This window comes from Hibiscus syriacus, unplaced genomic scaffold, assembly GCF_006381635.1.
Source record: "Hibiscus syriacus cultivar Baekdansim isolate YM2019G1 unplaced genomic scaffold, ASM638163v2 tig00006731_pilon, whole genome shotgun sequence".
Lineage (NCBI taxonomy): Eukaryota > Viridiplantae > Streptophyta > Magnoliopsida > Malvales > Malvaceae > Hibiscus > Hibiscus syriacus.
Window position 1 is genome coordinate 255,697 of NW_024062108.1, and position 15,715 is coordinate 271,411.

At 32.3% G+C, this 15,715-nt stretch overlaps 1 protein-coding gene across 1 annotated transcript; it reads left to right on the top strand.

Annotated features, from left to right (window-relative positions):
- Nucleotides 1-3,159: 3,159 nt before the first annotated feature.
- On the top strand, nt 3,160-3,597 carry LOC120200996. Its single transcript, XM_039201694.1, has one exon. The coding sequence runs from the start codon at nt 3,160-3,162 to the stop codon at nt 3,595-3,597; it is 438 nt and encodes a 145-aa protein (XP_039057625.1).
- Nucleotides 3,598-15,715: the final 12,118 nt, after the last annotated feature.

Genomic DNA, 15,715 nt, shown 5'->3' on the forward strand with positions numbered 1-15,715 from the left:
CAATCTTGACAATGAATCTACAACCTCAAAGACCTCAAAATTCATCATTAATTTCATAAACCCTAATGTGAACACAAACCCTAGAATTTGGGATCTTTGAAATCAAGCAAGATTAGCAAGCATAGATGGTGCCAAAAGATAGTGTTTTTCGTGTATAACAATTTCATATTTCACGGCATAACTCAAAATCCAAAGGAAATTGCTCAAAAATCAAAAAAGAAGTTTTCTCTCACCTTTGGAAAAGCTCACGGCTTGGAGGAGAAAAGGATTAACAAGTTTCATGAAATTTTAGTTAAATTTCATGTTAATTCGCCTTTAATTTAAGCTTAAATGAATATTTTATTCATTTAATTGGGAAAAGACAAATTTACCCTTAATAAAACCTGATATTTACCATAAAACCAAGACACCTCAACCTTATCATCTTACAAAAGTCAAATATGAAGAAAATATTTTCCCACTTTACCGTTTTGCTCTTGAAATTTCCAAAAATTACAAATTTACCACTTTAATCAAACGATCCAAATTTAACATGGAATTAAATCCTAAAATCCAATGGTTTATATTATTTTCCATCATTTTAAAATGTTTAAATAATATTTTAAGCCTAATTTATCATCCTTCAATTTTTTCCAAAATTTCTAATCGATCCGATTTACCGATTTCTTACCAGACTTTAACCATTTTTAGTTTTCAACATAAATTCTGGATCAAGAATCTGATTTCAATAAAACCCCACTCTCAAGACTAAACTATCTATTTATGAAATAAAAATTCTTTTTTGAGAAAATTAACACTTAGGTCCATAAACGTTTCCTAATTTTATATTTTTGCCACTAAACTTTCAAAATTTACATTTTGGTCACTAATCAAAATTTGGTGTTTTACATTTTTTCTTATTAAGAGGGTAGATTGCAGGCTATTCGTCGAATCGATTGGATGCTATTTTGCTTCGTGTTGATCTTTTTAGGTTTTAATTTATGTATTTTGCTAAAAGCCCTGCTAATAATAAGGTATATACTAGCGTTGGTCCACACAACCCTGTTGATTATGTACTCCATTAGTGACATTTTCATATTAAAATGACGCTAATCAAAACTAATTTTCAAAATATTTCTTCCTATTTTGTATTACCTAAATTTAACTTGTAACAATATCCAATAACAACCTCGAAATCTAATTACAATTCGAATTAAATAAAATACATAAAAATAGAAATAAAAAAAGTTCACAAACATTCAAGTGAAATTCTAGAATTTTAGGATTAAATATAAATATCTCATATGGTGATAGGGATGATAATGATATGATTAATTTTTTGTGCTTTTTCATTTGGGGAGGAGGTTTTGTTTTTTGAGTTTTTTGTTTGAGAGATAAGAAAAAAAATGAGGAAGATGAGTGGGCTAAAAAACATGATGTTCATCCAACTGATAGAATTATTATTAAATTTATTGAATTAATTGTATTTAAGATTGAATTGAATGAAATATTAAATTATTAAGGATCAAATAGATTATTATACAAATTTGTTTAACTACCACATGAACAATTTCATTACCAATTAACATTCGGCGACTTGAGTGAAATCAAATTAGAAGTTCAATGATCTACTTGATAAATTGATTTTTTTTTCAGTGGTCAAACTAAGATCATTCTTAATTAATTCGTTTAAAACTTATTCATTGATTTCCCATATACCAAGAATGTAGCTCATGCCCCATGAGTTTTCTCTCTCTACCTCATAATCAATCTATTTAATGCAATCATGCAAAACAATAATTCATTCCCATTTTTAAAGATGAAAACAAAATTCCCCGTTTCCAAACAAAATCCATTTGTTTAGTTTCAAAACCAAATCAATCTATAAAAAGGTTCACTGAGAAATAATCAATGAATTCTTTCATATGATGCTTAAAATATTACATCAAGAATAAAAATTAAATCATAGAAAAGTATGCACACATTCACAAACCGAATTTAAAAACAAAAAATCAAACACAAAAATGCCTTCATTTTCTGCCATTGGGTAGATAAGGGACTGTATATAAGCAAGTTGAGATTGTTGGAATTTGCAAATTGAAACAAAACAAACAAAAGATCAGTCGAATGGCATCCAAGCAAAAAACACCTTGTAACAATTTAGTTGAGTTCGGGTTTAACCCGATCACGGGTTTTACGTGGCTGAAACAACAAAAGACCACCAAGTATAGGTTGAAGGACATTGGAATAAGCTCGTTCGCATCCGAGATGACGGGCTTCCTTGAGGATGGTCGGATGCGGAAGTTTACGGGCATCAAAAGCAAAGAGATGATGATTTGGGTTCCTCTTTCTGATATTGCAATAGATCGATCTGATCTTAAAAAATCATCTTTACCGCTTTAATGGGATTGTCAAAGAGTTATCCTTTAACTGCATCCGAATTCGATCCAGAAGAAATTAAATAAAATTATTTCTTCAAAATATTGAAAAAGACCAATATATGCAGTAATGATTGAAGGATGCAAGGAACATTTGTGGATTTGTTTTATTTGCATGGAATAAATATAAGTGTGTTTAAAATAAATATAATTCATTGTTTTCTGAGTCTTATTGATCTCTTGTTGCCTTTAAAATAAATGTAATGCAACTATTTTGAATCAAACGTTACTGAGGAAGCCAAGCATATCTTGCTAACTAAACTGATAGCTAAATGCAAAGACTATCTATTTTGTTTAACATTTAGAATCCCTTTGTAACACCCCAAATTAGGGGTCAAATTATGAGTTTCTTAAACTTATAGACAATTTTTAAAAAATGCAGAAAATTGAGGACCTGAATTTGACCATTTTCTGTTATGGGTGAAAAATAAACCCGGTTTTCCCCGTAAGGTAAGAACCAAAACTCCCAAATTTATCCAATCCCTAAATTTTCCCCCACCTGGTCTCATCGCCCTTTTGTCGCCGATTATCCACCGTTCAACCATCGCTAGTGTACGTCTTCACCACCGATCGAACCGACATATTCTAGTATGCACATATTCACAAACTGAATTTAAAAACAAAAAATCAAACACAAAAATGCCTTCATTTTCTGCCATTGGGTAGATAAGGGACTGTATATAAGCAAGTTGAGATTGTTGGAATTTGCAAATTGAAACAAAACAAACAAAAGATCAGTCGAATGGCATCTAAGCATATAGAAACTCACCGAGCTGGTGCTGAAGTATACCATGGCGCAACGCTTTGCAAGCAAAAAGCGCAAGAGCTCCTCGAGAAGTTCCGACTACCCAAAACGTTGATGCCTTGTAACAATTTAGTTGAGTTCGGGTTTAACCGGATCACGGGTTTTACGTGGCTGAAACAACAAAAGATCACCATGTATAGGTTGAAGGACATTGGAATAAGCTCGTTCGCATCCGAGATGACGGGCTTCCTTGAGGATGGTCGGATGCGGAAGTTTACGGGCATCAAAAGCAAAGAGATGGTGATTTGGGTTCCTCTTTCTGATATTGCAATAGATCGATCTGATCCTAACAAAATCATCTTTACCGCTTTAATGGGATTGTCAAAGAGTTATCCTTTAACTGCATTCGAAATCGAACCAGAAGAAATTAAATAAAATTATTTCTTAAAAATGTTGAAAAAGACCAATATATGCAGTAATGATTGAAGGATGCAAGGAACATTTGTGGATTTTTTTATTTGCATGGAATAAATATAAGTGTGTTTAAAATAAATATAATTCATTGTTTTCTGAGTCTTATTGATCTCATGCCTTTAAAATAAATGTAATGCAACTATGTTGAATCAAACGTTACTGAGGAAGCCAAGCATAGCTTGCTAACTAAACTGATAGCTAAATGGAAAGACTATCTATTTTGTTTAACATTTAGAATACCTTGCTGCTCTTCTATACTCAATCCCAAAGCATATATTTCAGCAAATATATATTTTCCATTACCTAACATGAATGGGTACGGAAATAACGTGGTATGTATACATTCCCAAGTTCAATAGGAAACTACCAAGATCAATTAAAAGATATGGATATATGCTTGAGATTCAAGATACGGTCCTCTCTAATCTAGAGAGGAAGAGAGAGATCGTACAATAAAATATAATAAAAAAATGCAGTAAATTTAAAGGGCGTATCTTTTTTTAGAATCATATCTCTCTACCATAAGGAATATTTTAATCCGAGAAACTAAAATAACCATAGATCTTGAAAGGTTGTTAGGGATCCAATTTGAGGGCAACGAAGAGCATATTATTGAAGATTTTGTCCAACTGGGTGAACTCTGAAGTTTTATCCATGAAAGGAGAAAGTGCATAATGTATATCTTTTGGGTCAGAGTTTATAGAAGAGAATGAAGCAGATTTGCGTGTTTGGCAGTGGGTCTTAAGTACTATATTTAAATCTTGGAGCGGTGATTTTTCTCCGTGTTTGGGGTTTTGGTCGTGCTAGAGGTTCTACTCGATAGATGTCCATCAAATGTTTATAGGATTGTGATATTAATAGTTTTGTCGCGAGAATTCTAGTTTAGGCACTCTGAGTTGTCTTTTGTTTTGTTTAAGGAGACATTCTTTGTGTTAATTTAGGAAGAAAAATATGGAGTCGTCTTGAAGGTAGTGAAGAAGAGATTTGTGTTAGCTTGGTTCAAATGAAGCTCTCTTATGGATTTCGGCGATGAAGGTAACAATGCCTCGTTGAGTTATTGCGTTCCATTAAAGGGCCTGAATTGATTATTCCTTGTGATTGCTTTTTATGAAAAATAGTTGGTACGTTGCTCTGTGTTTTTTTGAGATCTTATTGACTCAAATTTTGGAAAGGAGCTATTTGGGGTTTCGATCCATTTTTTTGAATATCAAAGTGAGGCTTGATAAACTCTCTAAGATGTGTTTATCAAGTTCATGGAGTGTGTTGGAAAATTCTTGGCTAGTGTAGGAGAATATATACTGGGGCTTTTAAATTTTTACAATGCATCGTTCCTTAGGATGCTAGAAGATCTTGTTTTTTTCTAGCCCATAGCTTCAGTGCTTTTCAACTGTTAATTCTAAGGAAAAAGATGGGCACAAAAAATTGGTGAACTAATATGATGACATTCGCTTTTAAAGCTTGCAATGTTCGTTATGCATTGTTTAGTCTCGCATGCAAGTAGTGGTGGTTGGGAGAAAGTATTTTTGTGCGGGTTTTGGCTACATACAATTTAAATCTAGGAGTAGGGTTCGTACTTTTGAGGATCCAAATCGATGTGTTATAGGGGTTGGTGAAGATCATTCTTGAAGTTCAGTTTGATAATCTCTTTAAGTTTCTATATGTGTCAAGAGTGCATAATGGATTAGCCAATCGTATAACATAGCAATGGGTTTCATTGACAAGCTTTGTTCTATGCATGGTGGTAACATTATGTTTACAAGTAGCTATGATAACTTTGAAAGTTTCCATGGAGGTAATTTGGGTAAGTTAGGTCTTGTTGGCCGTATAAATCGTTTTGTCTCTTGTCCTCTGGTTTATCTTTTTATTTCTGTCATGTCGTTAGGATCTTGATAATTTTTCACTTGTTCTTGTTAAAAGTGTTATTTGAATGGTTTTTTTTTTGTTGCAAAGAAGTGTTTTTTTTCTAAGGCATATAGTTAGCAAGGGAGTTATTGGTTTTACTAGGTGATTATCCTTATTATTTTGGTGGGTGGAGTTCTCATGCAATATTATCATTCTTAGTAGTTTGGAGAGTTATTAGTAAGGATATGAGTTATAACCTTGATGGTTTTTGTAACACTCATAACCCTTATACGCGAACCAATACGAGTTACAGATATCACATCAGAAATTCAAAACATTTTTTTAATTGAACTAAGTAAAAATTTTGTTTCTTTCAAACAACTCAAGTTTCATAACTTGAACAATTATTATGAAATAATTATTCAGAGGAAAATCATAATATGATATTGTTGGTTACTAATTCAAAATCAGTTTCAAGTAGTGATACACAATTTTGTTCTATTTTCATAAAATAAATAAGACTGTTTAACACGTTTGATTTAAAACACAAATTAACTTTTAAGCATAGTTTAATATCATAATATTTATTCATACTATTAATTATAATACTAACTATATTAAGAAATTGCAGACACTTTATTCTCGTATACATGCTAGCTAGAACTTTTAGAACACAGTAGGATGTCATCATTGTTACCTGTAAATATTTTCTTGGTGAGTGATGTCAAGCTCAACTCTTTACTCATTTTCTTCCTTTTTTCCTACGCGTGAAAATCATCATACGCTAAGTATACAATTATATAATGAGACAATCATATAAATATTCAGAGCAATGCAACATATAATTATAAATGAGTAATAATATTCAATGCAATGTGATCACTTTACCTGCATTCCAACCATGTTACCATGATTTAACATGATATAACCGGATATAAAGTTTCTTACCAATATACTTTCCATTTATTCCATATGCTCAACAACTTATTCAACTATTTATCGTTTGTTAATCAATAAACCATAGCCCAAATATAAACCTATGAGGACCATCGGTATTCAAGTCAAATATATGCACCGTAGTGTTTACACATAAGGTCGTGCCCACCATATACACTGAAGTGCTTAATTGATATGCAACTGCTCCTAGACTCTATGGCATGCCAACTACAACTTGTCCCTCAATGACTTACTTGGGCATACATTCTATTTTATTTTATTCATCCATGGCAAAGTATATTATCATAATTTAACATTGGGCAGTTGATACCCGAAATAACATTTTTGATAAACATCATATATATTCTCATGATAAACATCATATATAATAAACATTGATCAATTCATTTTATATTCAACCCTTGACATAGTTAGAATATGTTAAATATATGATAAATGACATAAATATCATGCCAATATAAACAAGATAGACTTATCGCAAGTCCTACCCAATGATGTATAAACATCCATGTATAATTTTATATATGCATTGCACTCATTTTGACATTATAATCAAGGAAAAATATAAGTCTCACTAAGCTTTAATTTGATCTTTTTCTTATACTTTGGTTAAATCCCAAAATTTGTCAAAATTTCATATACTGGCAGTTTGCACTACCTTTAAAGAAATATTATTATGTATTAATATAAACCTTTAAAAAACTTTATGTTTATACCACTAGAAACTATACTCAAATAATAATATATCCATATAAGGCACTCCTTCTAGTTCAATATTTACAATATATGGTGAATTTTCAAACTTGACCGGCAAAATCAGTTTTGGGTAGAATTTATTTCCCTGTTTTTTGACCTATCCTCGGTTAAAAATTCATATCGTTTTGTATATACCTCGAAATTAATTTCCATTTATTCTAAACAAAACTATACTGGTATACTAATCCAACGATATAAAAATAATCATCCAATCAATTTTTTTATAATTTATGGTGATTTTCTAAATTTACTGTTCTGAGCACAAATCTAGGCATATTTCACCAATTGCATTTTCAACTTTTTTACTAATTCTATTAGCTCACCAAATGCATATGTAATCATGCATCACAAATCACATAATATTTTAGGAGTCACTTCTTACCATAGTAACTCTGCCACTGGCTCATCACAAGCCAATGTTTGTTCGATAACATAAGTACAAAATAAATTTGCACTCACCTGGTGTCCTTAGCTTGCAAATTTCCATTAGGATTTCACATTCCATCCTTAAGCTTTTCCTTAGCTTTAATATTGCATGATATTGATTTCAAGAACTCAATATAAATAGACATCATTACCAACCATATAAAAATTCAAACCAAATGTTAGAATCTTACTAACGTAGACACACTTTGGAAACTAAATCCCTAACAAATTTTCCTATGCTTATTCGATACAATTTCCATGTCACAACATAAATTTTGTCCTTAACACTTCCAATTGATTATTCAAATTTCATTTAATCCAAATTCACTTAACATTTTTACTTGAGGTCCCAAACTTTCCATATTTGTGCTTTAAATCTTAACTTTTGTAAGCTTTCCAAAAATAATTCAATTTCACTTCCTAACTTCAATATCAACACTCAAACATTAATTTCAAGCATAGTACATCAACTATTGAACACTTACACAACAAACCACAATTTTTCAAAAATTATTGTTTTGATCCCTTAACTTTTTAAAAATTACAGAATGGTTCACAAATTTTTCTAAGGCTTGTATACTTCCTACATTATTTCTAGCCCTTACATAATTTTCCACTATTTTTATCTTCTATATATGCCATGGCCAAATGTTCCAAAGCTCCTAGACTGACTGGGTTTTTAATGATTTTGGTTGATTTTGATTCCATTAAAGCATGAAATCAACTTCCATCCAACCTTACAAAATATCTACAATCAAAGTCCTAAAAATTTCATCAAAACGCAAAGTTTCCCCCAACTTATAGTTTGGCAGAATAACAAAGAAACATTTCTAGGAAGATTGAACATGTTCTAATCATTATACAAGCTTGAAAATGAATCTACAACCTCAAGATTCATCATCAATTTTATAAACCCTAATGTGAAAACAAACCCTATAAATTGGGATCTTTGAAATCAAGCAAGATTAGAAAGCATAAATGGCACCAAAAGATAGCGTTTTTCGTGTAGAACAATTTTTTATTTCACGGAATAGCTCAAAATCCAAAGAAAATTGCTCAAAAATCAAAAAGAAATTTTGTCACACCTTCTAAGATGCTCACGGTTTGGAGGAGAAAAGGATGAACAAGTTTCATGAAATTTTAGATAAATTTCATGCTAATTTACCTTTAATTTAAGCTTAAATGAATATTTTATTCATTTAATTGAGAAAAAGACTAATTTACCCTTAATAAAACTTGATATTTACCATAAAACCAAGACACCTCAATCTTATCATCTTCCAAAAGTTAAATATAAACTAAATTTTTCCCACTTTACCGTTTTCCCTTGAAATTTCAAAAAATTACAATATTGCCACTTTAATACAACGATCCAATTTTAACAAGGAATTAAATCATCAAATCCAATGGTTTATATTATTTTCCATCATTTAAAATGTGGAAATAATATTTTTAAGTTTAATTTATCATCCTTCAAATTTTCTCGAAATTTCTATTCGATCTGATTTACTGATTTCTTGCCAGACTTTAATCCTTTCTTGTTTTCAACATAAATTCTGGATCAAGAATTTGATTTCAATAAAACCTCAATCTCAAGAGTAAACTATCTATTTATGGAATAAAAATTCTTTTTTGGAAAAATTACCACTAAGGTCCTTAAACTTTTCCCAATTTTATTCTTTGGCCACAAATATTTTAAAATTTACATTTTGGTTACTAACCAAAATTTGAGGTATCACAATTCTCTCCCCCTTATGAAAATTCATCCTCAAAATTTTAATTTGTACCCGTTGTAAAATGATGAGAATACTACTTTGTTCATATCTCTTTTATTTTTCCACATAATTTCCTCGACCTCACAATTCATCCCAAACACCTTAACATAACAATTAAAATGGTTTAATTCCTTAGTTCTTTAGATCCATGTTTCTAATAACCAGCTCCTCCTCAAAAATCAAATTTGACTGAATTATAATCTTATCTGTAATGATATCATTGGAAAGATTCGACAATACCTATGAACTAGCAATACATGAATCATATTATAGATCTTGTCCATTTTAGGAGGCACTTCTAGTTGATAAGTCACTGATCCAACTTTCTTTCTTTCTTTTCTTTTTACTCCTTCGAGTCAACACATATTTTTGACTTTTGAGATCCACATAGATATAGAGTCACTCACCATATAGATAATGGTGTTATATTAACAAAGTAAACACAATTGTTGTCAACTCAAGATCATGAGCTGGACAATTTCTTTCATGATTTTTTAGTTGCTTTGAAGCATAAACCAAAACTTTTCCTCTTGTACGAACACACATCCCAAACCATTATGAGACGCATTACTATAATTCACATAATCTTTTCTTGATTATGATTATACTGACGTTGGAGCTTATGTCAGTTTTCTTTTAACATCTCGAAGTTTTCTTGGCACATAACAGTCCAAATGAATAACACGTCTTCCCTCAATAGATTGGTCAGAGGGAATATTATCACCGAAAAATTCTTTATGAACTTTTGATAAAAACCAAAAATCCCAAGAAACTTTGAAATTCAAAAACATTCTTTGGAATTTATTATTCGACTATATCTCTTGCCTCCTTGATATATATTGTTATCCCCTTAACTGAGACCACATGGCCTAGGAATACAACCTTAGACGAGAAACATTTATACTTGGTCAACTTAGCATGCAATTTTTCTCTTGAATATTTGTAAGAGCTTTACAAAAACAAACATCGTGTTCTTCCTTGGTCTTAAAATAGATCATAATAACATCAATAAACACTACCACCAATTAGTCCTAGTATAACTAAAATACTTAGTTTATCTAATCCATAAGTGTCACAGAAACATTCGTTAAACCAAACAACATTATTACAAACTCGTAGTGTTCATATCGAATTCTGAAAACTGCCTTAGGAAGATATTCTTCCTCAACTTTAACTAATAATATCCTGATAGAAGATCCGACTTGGGAGACACCAATGTACATTTTTAACTGATCAAAAGATTATCAATCCTCATAAGAGGATAATTTTTCATCTTTGTTGCCTTATTTAACAGGCGATAATCTATACATAATTGCATAAACTCGTCTTTCTTTTTCACAATAACACTAGTGCATCCCATATGACACTCTTAGTCTTGTATATTCTTATTCTTAATAATTCTACTAACTAAGCATTTACTTCTCTTAGCTCATTTGAAGCCATTTGATATGACTATAGAAATAAACGTAATACATATAAGCATCTCTAATTTACTTTCTACCTCTCAATCTAGAGGTAATCCAGATACACATTTGGATACCCTCGAACAGTTGGAATATCTTCTAACTTAACTAAGAAAGGTTTAGTATCCACCTTATTTACAAAGAAGGTTTGACAACCTAGTAGCAATAACTTCATAATAGTTACTACCTAAATCCCACTAGGGAACAAGTTTACTATATTTCCCATCACTAATATCTCGAAACTTTTCGACTTCTTTAAAATCAATCGCTTTAAGCGATAATTCATCATGCCATTGTAGGGGAAATCAATCCATTAAAAGTTAACTCTTTGAATCCTTACTTGACAGTTACTGTCTACAAATATGATTCACCCTCGCACTCTAGCCAAAAAGGTTAATTGCACACATATCACTTAGGATCAATTGTAGCAGAATGTTTCATTCTTTCATCAATACTCTACTTATGCATAAACGAGGGTTTTCCTTAATCCAACATTGACACTTCCTATTGAGCCAATACATTATCTTATTTAGACTAAACAAGAGAATGATGGTTAACATTATTACTATCACTATTAGCTTATTTTTGAACCTCCTACTTGATCACGTTCTTCAAACTCTCGAATACACACATCTTTTTTATATACTATATTTTTTACCTTTATAAGTAAGGATTAGCATCAATCGAATCTTATAAACACTAAATCAGTAAAATGACATCCTAGTGGCATTTATACACTTTGTAACTCCAAACAAGCTCGGTTTAGTCCTAGAATCAACTAAACCTATAGTTCTGATAGCAATAAATGTAACACTCATAACCAGTATACACGAACTAATACGAGTTACAGATGTCACAGCAGAAATTTAAAACATTTCTTTAATTGAACTGAGTAAATTTTTTTTATTCAAACTTCTCAAGTTTCATAACTTGAACAATTTTTATGAAATAATTACACAGAGAAAAATCATAATATGATATTGTTGGCTACCAATTCAAAACCAGTTTCAACTAGTGATAGATATTTCTGTTCTATTTTCATAAAATAAATTAGATTGTCTAACACGTTTGATTTAAAACACATATTAATTTTTAAGCATAGTTTAATATCATAATATTTATGCATACTATTAATTATATTCAAAACTTACTATATTAAGAAATTACAGATTTCATTCTTGTATACATGTCACCTAGAACTTTTAGAACACATTAGGATGTCATCATTCTTACCTGCAAAAATTTCCTTGGTGATTGATTTCAAGCTCAAATCCTTACTCATTTTCTTCCTTTTTCCTACACTGAAGATCATCACACACTAAGTATACACTTAGTGAGGTAATCATATAAATACTCAAAGCAATGCAACATATAATTATAAATGAGTAGTAATATTCAATGCCATGTGATCACTTTACCTGCATTTCAACCATGTTACCATAATTTAACATGATATAATTGGATATAAAGTTTCTTACCAATATACTTTCCATTTATTCCATAAGATCAAAAACTTATTCACTTGTTTATCGTTTGTTAATCAATAAATCATAGCCCAAATATAAACCTATGAGGACTGATAAATCCGTCAAAAGACTCTAGTTTTAGTCTTTTTACATAAGTTATTGTTTGTCTAAACATTGTTGTCATAGCATATTAGTTTCATTTAGGTAATATTTGCATGTGGTGGATAAGTTTTGCATAGGCAATATTTATTTGGCTTAATTGATGTTGTTGAGGAGAAAGGGCTTGTGTGGGTTGTGTGTGTACAGGAAATGACTTAGGAAGAACATTTCATCTGTGACAAAACATTTCACAAGGGCCACTGGAACACAGAAGACGATGACTGTGAGGAACATATTTTTCTTGCCAAGGAAAGATTTATCTTGCAAGTCTAAAGCGGATCTGACGAATTGCTGATATCACCTACCATCTGTCTAATTGACCTCACGTGCAATTAAGCCATTCAAGAATTTGACCACCTTCATCCGCCTTTCTATCTATAGTATGGACAAGTCAACACGGGTATTTAGGGAATATTCAATGACACATAAACCTAAGAAATTCCCATTATAAATACCCCTTTATAGCCGTCAAGAAAAAAAACAAGGGGAGGATTTATTTTAAACGTGGAGTAAGCAGCTGCAATACCTTACCTTCCACCATTCCCCAACTCGGCCGTCCTTGGTGCCCTCCATATCCAGACTATAGCGGAGTGGCGATAAAGCCTCGGGAGAGGCTAATCGTCATAACAGGCGTGGTGCTGGTCAGAGCTGTCACACCAGAGCCCCCTGTTTGCGAGTCGTTCTTCCTTTGTTATTAATTTCTTTGATAAGTTTTGGGCGTGTACTAAACGATGATACTTTTGGATGATACTTTGGAAATACCATGATTTGCTTTACTTGGTTTTGGTTTTTGTTATGTCGAGATGATTATTTGATGGTAAATGAATGATGAATTATGATTTTGCTTAGAGTGTTTTGTTCCTTGTTTTAATATTGTGTCTTGACACTATAAGAGCTTTCGAGAGATTTCCTGGTGCCTAGACGAAACATTTCTAGACTTTGTAAGATCTTTCGAGAGATTGTCGTTTTTCTAGAAATTGATTCTTCGATTTGAGAGAATTAAAATAGATCTACGTGAACAATGGAATAGATCTGGGATCGGGATGTTCTAACATTCCTTAAAGATAAGGAGAGGATTTCAATCGACTAAAAGGGATAAACAATTGAGTAAAATAGACAATGACTATAGTTCACACTGAGGGGTATTACCACAACAACAGTTTGACAAGGCAGGGGTTGTAGCTCACACAGAGTAGTATGAATCAACTATAGTACCAAAGCGGCAACAATATGGGAGATCAGGCAAATCCTGAAGTCGCGACAAATAATATTCCTAGAGAAGTTGCAAGACCACGAGTAATACAAGATCACTTGAATCCGATTCTTGACGATCTCAATCCTAACATCGTGGCACTTGAAATGCCGGCAACCCATTTTGAATTTAAACTAATGATGTTTAACATACTAAACTCTATCGATCAATTTGTTGGCTCGCCTAATGAGGATGCTAGACAGCATGTCCATGCCTTCCTTGAAGTGTGCGATTCGTTCAGGCAACAAGCAAGGCATGAAGATATGCTGAAGCTTAAACTTTTCCCTTATTCTCTACGCGACTGAGCAAGAGCTCGGCTCAGTGGAGTTCCTTCGGGCTCATTGGAATCTTGGGCAAATTTATGTAAAAGCTTTCTACTTCGATACAACCCTCCCAATATGAACACAAAATTACACAATGACATTGCAATTTTTCACCAAGGCGACGATGAATCCATGTATGAATGTTAGGACAAATATAAAAGATTGCTTCGCAAGTGCATGAACCATAGATTCCATGATTGGAATCAAGTCATGATGTTTTATAATGGAGTCAATGCACCTACTCGAATGATGTTAGATGCCTCAACGAATGGTACTTTGCATGATAAATCACCCAAGGAAGCCTTCAGTTTCCTCGACAGAATAGCAAATAACAACTATCAATTCCTGACTACAAGGTTAGGGACCGGTAGAAAAGTATCTTGAGCATATGAAATCGAGGGTAAGGATTCAGTCTCTTCTCAACTTTCTTTTATAACTAACATTGAAAATTTACAGCGTCCTAATGAGTGAGAGAAGTCAAGACAACTAGAACTGCATGCATTATTTATCGCGGCAACCATCATGAGAGTAAATGTCCAGAAAACTAGGAATCCATCGATTTTATGGGCAACTACAACAGAAGCAACAACAATCTCTATTCTAATACATATAATCTTGGATGGAGACAACATCCAAATTTTTCATGGGTAATCAAGGGACTAACAACAACAATCATGCATGCCATTATAATAGGACACAACAGAATAATTCGCAACATCAACATTTTCAACATCAGCATCAGCAAATGCTTGGCAATATAATAAAGGTACAACTTCTTCCTCTAATACAAACTCTAATTTTAACTCCTTGGAGGCTTCATTGGAGGAATTTATAACCTCGACAAAAGATTTAATGGCTTCAACATAGACTTTGATACATGAACACTCATCAAAAATTAAGAAACACTGTAATTTGTTACAAAGCCAATCATCTCTTTTGCAAAGGCATAGTTCATCCTTGAGAGCATTGGAGAACCAAATGGATCAAATTGCCACGATATTACATTCTCGCCCATAAGGAAGTCTCCCTAGTGATACTGAGGTCATTAAACATCATGGAAAGGAGTAGTGCACTGTACTTACACTGAGGAGTGGAACCCAAATTAATCAGAATAATAAATTTAGGGGGAAGTAACTAGAAAATTCCAGCCAAGGCACTACACTGCCTGAGGATCAAGCTGAAATTGTTGAACTAGATGGATTGCATGAGGAGAAGGAAAAGGATGAAGGTTCAGAAAGTCATCAAGCAGATAGTAAGAAAGTCATCAAGCAGATAGTAAGAAATTTATTGCAAAGTCAAAAGTTTCCTCACCACCTATAGCAGATGAAGTCAGACCCCCACCACCCTTTCCTCAACGGTTGAAGAAACACAACGACGAGATTCAGTTTAAGAAATTTCTTGATGTCCTAGACCAGTTGTATATTAATCTCCCATTTCTTGAAGCCATCAAGAAGATGCCTTCATATGCTAAATTTCTAAAGAATGTTGTCACGAAGAAGAGGAATATAGAAAGAATAGAAAATGTTGTTGCGACGAAAGTATTCTACTCTACATTAAGCAAACTTCCGTCAAAGCAAAAATATCCTGGCAGCTTCTTGATACCATGTTCAATCAATGACAACTTTGTGGGGTGAGCTATTGTCGACTTAGGGTCAAGCGT